The sequence below is a fragment of the Calidris pugnax genome, unplaced genomic scaffold (assembly GCF_001431845.1).
Source record: "Calidris pugnax isolate Ruff unplaced genomic scaffold, ASM143184v1 scaffold244, whole genome shotgun sequence".
Classification (NCBI taxonomy): Eukaryota; Metazoa; Chordata; class Aves; order Charadriiformes; family Scolopacidae; genus Calidris; species Calidris pugnax.
The window spans coordinates 30,698-41,958 of record NW_015091141.1 but is presented as its reverse complement, the minus strand read 5'-3'; the positions used below and the strand labels follow the sequence as shown (position 1 = coordinate 41,958).

At 51.5% G+C, this 11,261-nt stretch overlaps 1 protein-coding gene across 1 annotated transcript in view; it reads left to right on the top strand.

The window, feature by feature from the left end:
- Positions 1–9,999, top strand: part of PPL (periplakin) — a 29,567-nt gene extending 19,568 nt beyond the window's left edge. The window contains exons 14-22 of the mRNA XM_014958797.1: positions 336–493; positions 1,506–1,684; positions 1,768–1,906; positions 2,240–2,433; positions 2,984–3,134; positions 3,408–3,491; positions 4,484–4,600; positions 5,071–5,163; positions 6,421–9,999. Of these exons, the coding sequence (XP_014814283.1) occupies positions 336–493; positions 1,506–1,684; positions 1,768–1,906; positions 2,240–2,433; positions 2,984–3,134; positions 3,408–3,491; positions 4,484–4,600; positions 5,071–5,163; positions 6,421–9,105 (3,800 nt within the window). The 3' untranslated portion in view covers positions 9,106–9,999. The remainder of the gene's footprint in view (positions 1–335; positions 494–1,505; positions 1,685–1,767; positions 1,907–2,239; positions 2,434–2,983; positions 3,135–3,407; positions 3,492–4,483; positions 4,601–5,070; positions 5,164–6,420) is intronic.
- Positions 10,000–11,261: the final 1,262 nt, after the last annotated feature.

Genomic DNA, 11,261 nt, shown 5'->3' with positions numbered 1-11,261 from the left:
GGCCTTTCTAAACAGGCTCTCCCCAGCCTTCCTGTAGGCTCCCTTCAGGTACTGGAAGGCTGCTATTAGGTTTCCCTGGAGCCTCCTCTTCTCCAGGCTGAACAACCCCAGCTCCCTCAGCCTGTCCTCGTAGCAGAGGTGCTCCATCCCCCAGATCATCCTTGTGGCCCTCCTCTGGACCCTCTCCATCAGGTCCATGTCCTTCTTATATTGTTGGTGTTGATGAGCGAGGGGGCAGAGCAGAAAGGGCTCCGGGAGCAGAGGGGGATGGGGGTTTTGCCTAGACCTGGCTTCCAGCTGGCTTTAACTTGGTCCCCCACCACCTTGTTCTCCAGATGCTGCATCGGTTCGGGGTCGCCAGCTTCTGGCAGGGCTGGAGAAAGTGAACAGTGACCTGGACAAGCAGGAGAAAGCCATAACAGCAAACCTCCGCCCGCCGCTGGAGCAGAGCCGGGCGGTGCAGGACAGCACCGAGCGCTCCAAGGACCTGAAGGTACAGGGGGCTGGGGAAGCAGAGAGAGGATGCCGTTACAGGGACCCTGCTCCTAGGGGGTCTCCAGGGTGGTCCTCAGTATTCTGGGTGCTGTAAGGGCTCCCTGAGCCCAGGGCACGGAGCGATGCTTGCAGCTGGGTGCTGCTTCCAGTGGAGATGGGGAGCAGCCCTTTGAGGAGCCTCAGAAGCCAAAGCCTTTGCCCAGCTCTTGGCCCAGCTCGGTCACAGGGAGGTTCAAGAGGGGAAAAAGCGATGGCCACAGAGAGGGATGTTAATTGTGCCACCACCATCACCAGCTCAGAAAGGAGCAGGAGAACACTTACAGTCCAGGGCACCGTTTCTCCTCGTGGACCTGCCCCACCAGACTCCAGTGCTGGAGCTGCTCTTTTCCTCTCCTTCAGACCCCTAATTAAGCCAGGCTCAATGCCACAAACCTCCCTTGGTTTGGGAGGAAGTCCAGGTCCCGGTTACATCACCTGCTGAGGGCTGTGTCAAAATCCAAGTAATACCACAAGTGAAAGCAAATTGCTCCAGCTGCCTGCAGCGCTTTGATGTCCAGGCAAGAATTCATCTGTCAGGCTGCAGAGGCCAAAGGACCAGATGAGTCCACCACGTTTCTGATGGAGCTAGGGCTGGTGGGAACCACTCCCCAGCCAGAGTTTCACTGAATTTCACTGAATTTCACTGAATTTCACTGAATTTCTAGAGTTGGAAGGGACCATAGAGATCATCTAGTCCAACTCCCCTGCTGAAGCAGGATTGCCTAGAGCTAGAGCATGTTACTCAGGACTGCATCCAGGCTAAGGGCTAGACAGCCTGCCCCAGAAGAAACACAAGTCAGCAGAAAGCCAACAGAAAATATTCTTTTGTCACCTCCAGGGCTGAAAGGCACCTGCCATCCAACAAGCCCTCAGCCCTGACCTCCCTTCTCACCCTGGGCAGCCAAGGGTCAGCTTCTTTGTAGCCACAAGGTCCTGGTTCAGTTGCAATAAAGGCTTTATTCCTGCTGCAGAACATCACCAATGAGGTCCGTCGCATCGAGCCTGAGAAAATGAGGAAGATCCAGGAGTGTGAGGTCTTCATCGAATCCGTGCCCAACACCGGCAGCGCCACCTTGGTGAAGAACAAGGTGGAGAACACCAACAAGAAGTACGACCGCGTGGTCCAGCTGCTCAGCGCTGCCCAGGAGAAGTAAGTCATGGCTTGAGCTTGGCATAACGTAGGATCCTGCAGGAGACAGGTGCTGAAACACCTTCCCTTTTGTCTCCATACAGAGTTGAGGTGGCCACGCACCTCGAGAAGAGCCTCCAACAAGGCCGAGACCTGCTCTCTACCTATGAGAACAAACTGGTCATAGATGACACGGTGCCAGAGGATTTGCGGGTGGTGGACCGTAAGAAAGAAGAGCTGCTGGTGAGTGTTGTCTGTGGATGGTTTTCCACCCTATGGACATGCTCCACATACAAAATCCCTTTCCAAAAGCTCCAAAAGTTGCTACTCAACTCACAACTGGGAAGCAGCTGGCAAAGGGATGGCCTCCCCCAGCTGGAGAGGAGACCCCACGATAACTGCAGTGATCCCCACATGCTTTAAATGCAAACTATTCCCATCCCTAAACCAGAAATCCGTACCAGTTGAATACAGCCATTCCTCAGCACCCTCTGCAGCTCCAGGGAAGTCCTTTGAGTTGATGGGAGCAGTAACAAAAGCCCAGAGAATCCCTCTCTCCTGTTTTTTTTCCCACAGGCCATGGGCACCGAGCTCCAGTCCAAACGGTTCCTGCTCAATGAAGCAGAGCAGAACTTGCTAAGGACGAAGACGTGCTCCAACACCCTGGCCAGCAAGTTCCAGGAGCACTGCCCCGACATCGAGCGGCAGGAAGCCGAGCTCTACAAACTCAACCAGCGCTTCAACAACCTCAGCAAGCAGATCGACCACAGGTAAGAGACAGGGCAGGATCCAGCTAGGACTGGAAAGACAGGGTATTTACCGTGGAGTTGGAACCACACCGGATCTGGAAGAGGCATAACACCATCAGGGACATGAGCAGTTGCAGAAGGGCTTCCAGGGAGGACTAAGAAGGAAGAGAGAGGTTCCTGGCTTGCACTGGCTGAGTAGATGTGGGCAGCCCTTAGGATTAAGTGCTCTTGCAACAGAGATGGGGACTTTGGCAACAGCAAAACTCTGCCTTAAATCTGTGTCTTTAGGGAGCAGGGAAAGCAGGGATGGTGTTTGCAGAAGACACAGGAGATGTGATAGTGTAGAATCATAGAATTGCCTGGGTTGGAAGAGACCTTTCAGATCATCAAGTCCAACCATCAACACAACACTGACAAAACCCATCACTAACCCATGTCCCTCAGCAGCACGTCTGCCCACCTTTTAAATACCTCCATGGATGGTGACTCCACCATTTCCCTAGGCACCCCGTTCCGAGGCTTCACAACCCTTTCACTGTAAAACATTTTTTTTCCCTAATTCCCCCCGCAGAACGCAGACCCTGCAGAAAGCCAAAACCGCCTATTCCAACTACCGCACCAACTACGACAAAATCAACCAGTTCCTGTGCAACATACCCAACTACGAGCCGCAGGAGACCGACAACATCCAGCAAGTGGAAATGAAGCTGAAGAACCAAGCGGTAATTCTTTCTGAGCGTGCCCTGGGCTCCATGGGGAGAGGAGAAGGAGCAACACTAAAAGATAAGGAGTAGAGTTCAGATAGCTCCTGACCATAAAATAGATAAATATAAACACTGACTAGCTTTATTTAGTTTTGAAGTCTAAGGTCCCACGGTCCTACCCGTAGAAGGTTGTTATTCTCAGGGTTTTAATTTTAATGGCAGCCCTCACAAAGGCTGAACGGTGTGGTTGGATTTTGTGTGCCCTTTGACACGTGTCCCTGTGCTTGCCAGGCGCTTCTCAGTGACATTGCAAGCAAGGAACAGGAGGTGCAGAAGGTCTCTGCCACAGCTCAGCAGTACCAGCAGGCAGTGAAGGTAAGGACTGCATGGAAAAACTTCAACATAAAATAAAAATCAGAGTGGTTTGGGATGGAAGGGACCTTTAAAGGCTATCTATCCAACCCACCCACCCTCGGTAGGGACACCTCCCACCACACCACGTTGCTCCAAGCCCCCTCCAACCTGCCCTTGAACCCCTCCAGGGATGGGGCAGCCACAGCTTCTCGGGCCAACCTGGGCCAGGCTCTCACCACCCTCACACCAAACAAGTTCTTCCCCACAGCTCAGCTCCATCTCCCCTCTTGCAGGGTCCAACCCTTCCCCCTCCTCCTAGGGCTCCCCTCCCTCATCCAGAGTCCCTCCCCAGCTTTCCTGGAGCCCCCCTTCTTTAGGGACTGGAAGGGGCTGGAAGGTCTCCCTGGAGCCTTCTCTTCTCCAGGCTGAACCCCCCCAACTCTCTCAGCCCCCCCTCCCAGCAGAGGGGCTCCAGCCCTCCCAGCATCTCCGGGGCCTCCTCTGGCCCCGCTCCAACAGCTCCATGTCCTTCTGCTGTTGGTGGCCCCAGAGCTGGAGGCAGCACTGGGGGGGCTTCTCCCCAGAGCAGAGGGGCAGAACTACCTATATCCTACAAGGAGCCACCTAAAGAGGGCCTAGTGCCCTTGCTCAGTCAACTGATGAGCTAAGCCCAGGTTGTATCTGCTCTGATGTTGACATCACATGGCCATTAGCATGGCAGCTGGCCCAGATTTATCGTCTGTGAAAGGAGGGTTTCCACTCCAAGCCCAGCATCAATAAGGTAACTGGAAGGTCAGCACATGCCCACTTACGTGCTGCTACAGTCACAGGGCAGTACCCAACTGAGAACCTGCTGGGAGGTCCTGCAACAGTGCTCTGGGTCCCACCATCCTCAGCACCTCACCTAAAACACAGCTCAAGGGTAGAAGTCATTAAAGTCAGGGTTGAGGAGGGACCTGGGCTTGGAGGGGACCCAGTAATCTCACTTTTCTCCTGGGAACTTCTTCCCACAGGACTACGAGTTGGAAGCAGAGAAGCTACGGTCCATCCTCGACCTAGAGAACGGCCGGAACGGGTACATGAGCAAGAAGCCCAGGCTCCAGTCTCCAGCTGCAAAAGTGAAAGAGGAGGTAAGGAAGAGGTGTCCTGCAGAGAGCTAAAGCAGATGGAACCTTATGGGAGCCATAGGGATTTTGCAAACAGTTAGATTTAGTGTCAGTGACCTTAGACCCAGAGGGACCTGCAGGAGAGGGCAGGGAATAAGGGGAGGAAGGGATTTTTCCACCACTCTTTTATCACCCATCTATTTTTTTGGGATGGAGCGGCCAGAACAAGAGAGGGGAAATGCTGGATTTAGCACTGGTTCTTCCTCATCCACATTTCTTTTTGCGTATCTTGAGTAGGAAACATACGGTACGACCATGAGTGTGTGTGTGTGTGTGCACGAGAATCACTCTTCCTCCTCCAAAGCCTGCAGAAGGTTTTTAGGCGAGCACCCAGGGTTACTTCTCTAGGGTCTGGTCACTGTTTCTATTCAGCAAGTCTTGCCCAAGGACCTGTGGTTCCACCGCCTCTTCTCAATGCATTTTTTGTTCTGCAGGAAGCTGTTCTGGCAGCCAAGTTCACCGAAGTGAATGCTGTGAACAGACAGAGGCTGCAGAATCTGGAGTTCGCCCAGAGCCTCCTGCGGCAGGTAAGCCATCACCAGGAGGAACATGAGACTGGAAGGACAGGCGTGTAATATACATGTTAAATAATAAGTCTCCTGCGGCAGGTAAGCCATCACCAGGAGGAACGTGAGATTGGAAAGACAGGCGTGTAAATACTATACATGTTAAACAATATACAGAACCACAGAATGCTATGGGGTTGGAAGGGACCTCTGGAGATCATCCAGTCCAACCCCCTGCCAGAGCAGGGCCACCCAGAGCAGGTCCCACAGGAACGTGTCCAGGCAGGGTTTGAATATCTCCAGAGAAGGAGACTCCACCACCTCCCTGGGCAGCCTCTGCCAGGGCTCTGCCACCCTCACAGCAAACAAGACCCCCCCTTTAAGTATTTACAGGTATTGATCAGATCCCCCCTCAGCCTTCTCTTCTCCAGACTAACCAGACCCAGTCCCTCTCCTCGTAAGGGAGATGCTCCAGGCCCCCTCTTCCTGATGCCCCCCAGGATGCCATTGGCCTTCTTGGCCACCAGGGCCCATTGCTGGCTCATGGGCATCCTGCTGTCCCCCAGGACTCCCAGGTCTTAGTCCTCAGAGCTGCTCTCCAGCAGGTCAGCCCCAACCTGTCCTGGTGCAGGGGGTTATTCCTCCCCAGGTGCAGCACCCTGCACTTGCCCTTGTTAAACTTCATCAGGTTCCTGGTTCCTCTCTGCCCAACTCTCCATCCTGTCCAGGTCTCACTGGATGGTGGCACAGCCTTCTGGTGTGTCAGCCCCCCCTCCCAGTTTTGCATCATCAGCAAACGTGCTGAGGGTACATTCCATCCCTTCATCCAGGTCATTGATGAATATATCAAAGAGGACTGGTGTGCCTTGCCTTTGCTATTGCAAGTTGAACTGGAAATTACTCCAGCTGGTGTTTCACGCCCCCAAAACAACCTTCAGCAGACACTTAAATCAGACAGACAACCCCTCTGCATTTCCCAGTCCCATCCCCAACTCATCCAAGGAAGCTCTACATCATTTTTAACACTCCTTTTGCCAAGCCCATGCTAGAATTAGTGTCCCTCATGACTAAAAGCTTCTGATGGCAACAGCCACTGCAGGAAGCATTTCTCTCTGGGAATCCACAGAGCAGTTCAAGAGCAAATACCCCCTCCCAACAGGCAACCTCCATTAACCAGCCTCAACAACCTCCTGTTTGTCACAGGAGGCACTGAAAAAAAAGCACCGAAAGTATGATTATTTGAGGGTTTTTGACTACACATTCTTTTTCCATCAACAGCAACCAGAGGTTCAACTGATGCAAGACTCTGGACAGACCAAAACATCCGTAAGGCCCGCGGAAGAAGTCTGGAAGTTGAAGAAAGAGCTTGAGGATGAGACTCAGCGCCGGCAACAGCTAGAAGCAGAGATCAAAGCCATTCAGAACAACATCGTCCACCTGCAAAACCAGAAGCCCCAAGAAACTGTTGTTAAGAAAGAACTGCTGAAGAAAGTACCCGACCCTCAGCTGGAAGAGAGCTTCCACAAGCTGCAGCAGAGCCTGGCAGAAGAGCAGCGCAAGAACCAGGTGCTCCAGGAGGAGCTGGAGGCTCTTAAGATCAGGCTGCGGGTTTTGGAGCACGAGAAGAGGGAGGGAGGGCAGGAGTACATAGTGAAAGAGGTCCTGCGGATTGAACAAGATAAAGCTCAAGCTGATGAAATCCTGAGGCTCAAAGAAGAATTGGAAGAGCTGAGGAGGCAGGAAGGAACCCGAGAGAACGAAGTCATCCTTTTACGCCAGCAAATCGCTGTGCTGTCCAGCGAGAAGAACAAAGAGCAGGAGAAGGTAACGGAGAAGGAGGTGCTGAAGCTGCAGAACGATCCCCAGCTGGAGATGGAATTCCGGATGTTGCAGGAGAACAAGCAGAGGGAGAGCGCCCTTCGGCAGAAGCACGAGGAGGAGCTCAGCTTCCTCCAGGACAAGCTCAAACGCCTTGAGAAGGAACGGGCCATCGCCGAGGGCAAAATTACCGTCAAGGAGGTGCTGAAGGTAGAGAAGGACTTGGCCATTGAGAGGGAGGTGAACGAGCTCCGGCGCCAGTATGAGGATGAGAAGTCCAAGGGTCGTTCCAATGAGCGGGAAAAGGCTGAGCTGCTCAGGAAGATCCAGCTGCTGGAGGAAGAGAACGCCAAGGTGGTTGTCCAGGAGAAAGTGCGTGAGATTGTGCGCCCAGATCCCAAGGCTGAAAATGAAGTTGCCAACCTTCGTTTGGAGCTGGTAGAGCAGGAGAGGCGATACCGAGGCGGGGATGAACAGCTGAAGAGCTGCCAGAACGAGTTGGCTGCTCTGAGGAACAGAGGGCCACTGGTAGAAGTCAAAGAAGTCATTAAGGAGGTCATTAAGTACAAGAATGACCCAGAAACCGAAAAGGAGCTACAGCGGCTCCGGGAGGAAATCATAGAGAGGACAGGAGCAATTGAAAGAGCTGACCTTGAGATCTACCAGCTGAAACAAGAGATACAAGCTTTGAAAGATACCAAACCTCAAGTGCATATGAAGGAAGTCGTTCAAGAAATTCTGCAATTTCGGGAAGACCCCAAGACAAGAGAGGAGGTCGAGTCTCTGCGGGTGCAGCTAGCAGATGAACAGATGAAACACATTGACCTGGAGAGGGAGCGGCTCCTCCAAGAAGAGAAAGTAAGACAGAGGGAGGAAGAACTTTCCCAGGTGAAGGAGAAAGTGGTCCAGCAGGAAGTAGTGAAGTATGAGCAAGACCCTGCCTTGAAAGCCGAAGTCAACTCCTTCTCTCAGAGCATTGAGAGCGAGCTCAAGCAAATCGACGGCCTCCGTGAAGAGCTCCGCAAGCTGCAGAGGAGGAGGTCCGAGCTGGAGCGTCAACTGGAAGAACTAGAGAAAGAGAGACAGGCCCGCAGAGAGGCTGAGCTGGAGGTGCAGAGGCTGAAGATTAGGTTGAACGAGTTGGAAGAACAGGAGAGGGAGACGACAGAACGAGTGACCGTGAAACAGAAAGTGATCCTTCAGCAAGATCCCCAGCAAGAGAAGGAGCACTCCCTCCTCAAGCTGGAGCTAGAAGAAGAGAAGCACCGGAGACAAGTCTTGCAAACTGAACTAGAAGCCCTGAGAAAGAAGCTCCTTTCTTTGGAGAAGATGGAGGTCAAAGAGAAAGTGGTCTTTTCAGAGAGCGTCCAAGTGGACAAAGGAGACACGGAGTACGAGATTCAAAAGCTGAAGAGCAATCTGGAGGAAGAAACTAGGCGTAAGAGGGAGCTAGATGCAGATATCAACCGCCTCGAAACCAGGCTGTCCGAGGTGGAATTCAACAACTCCAAGTCCTCAAAGGAGCTAGACTTGTTAAGGGAGGAAAACCACAAACTACACCTTGAGAAGCAGAACCTGCTGATGGAAACAAGGAGACTGCAGTCAGAGATTGAACTCACAGCAACAGAAGCTCGGGATTTGAGAAACATGACCCACATGGACAGTGGAATAAACCTGGACTCCAGATTCCAAGCGTTGGAAAGAGAGTTAGATGATCTGAAGCAGTTATCCAGAGAAAAAGATGCAGAAATCGAGCAACTCCAGAATCGCCTCAAGACAGTGGCAATCAAGAGGGAACAAAGAGAGAACCACCTGAGGCGCTCCATTGTGGTCATCGACCCCGACACAGGAAAAGAAATGTCTCCAGAGGAAGCTCACGTGCTCGGCCTCATCGAATGGAGCTTGTTTGTCAAACTGAAGAGTCAGGAATGCGACTGGGAGGAGATCTCAATAAAGGGTCCCAACGGGGAATCATCTGTGATCCTCGACAGAAAGTCCGGTAGAGAGTTCTCAATTGAGGACGCCCTGAAGAGTGGAAGGTTAACCATGGCTCAGTACAACAGTTACCTCAACAAGGAGATGTCGATCCAGGAGTTGGCGGTCTTGGTGTCCGGAAGTAATTACACAACGCTCCCTCGACTTTAGGAAACTTCTTCTTAAGAGCAGCTGGTCAGAGCTGCACCGCTCGTTAGGCTACCGGATCACTGCAAGTCCTTGCCCTCCTTTGTGTCTTCCAAAATGCTAGAGCCTCTGCCCCAGCCACGCTACGAAGCCACACCGCTTGCTGTCATACGCCGCAGGAAAGCACCACCGGGAGCGGAAAACACATGTGTCGGGACTCCAGCAAAAACTTCTCCCCCCTCTGCGTCCCTACCCAATCACTCAACCTAACAAAAACCGAGCCTCAGGTCAGTGAAGGGCCTGAAGTCCAAAGACTCAGCAGAACCTGCAGTTTCCTCCGCATATACTCACCTAGTCGCGTAAAACGCTGTATACGGCAGTCGTTAGAGGGACTGAAGGTCAAGATGACTCCGAGGTGACCAGCAGGAGCTGGTTTACATCGGCTGCATGTTGGTAAGTCGGCCAGTTTGCCTCGTGGACAACTGACTAAACGATGGGATCGTCCTCTGAGAAAACCAGCTCTGTAAGAAGAAAGGTGTGCTGCACGTCGCGATTCATTAACACCTAAACCACCACCGTTTCGTTCACCTACGTGCCTGTGCTGCTGGGGGAGAGGGAAGCAGATGGAATGGGATGGTGTCAGCCCCAGAAGGAGCACTCCCACACCACAGAGGTTGCCGAGAAGTACGTGAAGAGCCAGCAAGCACAAGAGGGTAGAGTCAAGCACGCACCCGTAACCAAGCCCAGAGTGCCTTCCAAAGCGTCAGCTGAGCTCGCGGCCCGAAGCCGTTGGTGCTGGTGTTTCACTGGATGGAGTTACATGCAGCTACGTGTTTCATTTACTCGTGTAAGGGAATGGGAAATAGAGGGGAATCCTATTTATAGTACAAAATAAAAATGCAGTGGTTCCAAACAGAAGTCGGGTTTTTTTTTCTTTATTAGTTACAGCAGGCTCTTTGTCTTTGGCTTTACAGGCAGTGGTTCCAAACAGAAGTCGGGTTTTTTTTTTTCTTTATTAATTACGGCAGGCTCTTCTTCTTTGGCTTTACAAAAGCCAAGTTCAGTAGGCAGCTTTTGCCAGTTCAGAGGCAAAGATAAAAACAAAAAATAGGACTGTTCATTTTAGCTGTTGACTCTTTTCCAAGAGGTAAATTGCTGGGGCATCATTAGAGCTAGCTTTTGCCAGTTCAGAGGCAAAGATAAAACCAAAAAAATAAGACTGTTCCTTTTAGCTGTTGACTCTTTTCCAAGAGGGAAATTGCTGGGGCATCATTAGAGCCGAGACTAATTAGCAGCATTAGATGGGAGTGAACTGCACTAACGAATGGGACTGAAAACAGGGAATTACACTGGGACGGTAGCAGGGGCTCCCACATCTCGAGCACCTTCATTTCCTTTTCCCCCAATTTCAGCTAATCCCAGTAAATTCCCTCAACAACAAAAGCAGCCGCAAGCATTCCCTGCGTGTCCCTCCTGGTTTTGGGGATTAACACCGGTATTTTACCTTTGTGAAGGAAAGATCACGCAGGATCACACCGTTGCTCTGGGGTCCAAACCCCACGTGTTCTTTCCAGCAGATTCCAACTTCAAGCAACAGCAGGAGCACATTGAATGAAAGGATGGAATTCTACCACCGGAGTGGTTAGAAACAGAGCTGGAATTCACTTACCACCTAAGAGACTTCAGTTAAAAGCGGTAAATAACCCATTACTCGAGAAACAAGATGATTGAGAGGTGATCATCTCAGCTGAAAGATAAATTCTTGCAAACAAAGCCATGAAACTAGAGGTAAGGAGATGGGGAAAAACAAAAAAAGGCATTTTGGAAACTTTGAAACAATTTATTCAGTTGTTCTGTACAAGATTAACAGTTTTCATACCACCCCCACTATCTTCAGCAAGACAGTCCCAACACACACCAAAAAAAAAAAAAAATTAATATATATAATAGTAAACTGCAGCTCTTGCACCCAAAAGGAACTGCCACACGAAGTTAAGTGCCACGAAAGCGTTGCAAGTTGCCCGGTCAAGGCAGAGCTGCCAAACTCCTGGCTCCCCATCAGCTGTTGGGTCTCGGGCTGGTTCTGCCTTGCCGTGACTCCATCCCACTCACTCACTCATTATAGCGTGTAAAGGAAAAAAAAAATTAAAAAAAATAAAAAAAAAGAGAAATATCCCACA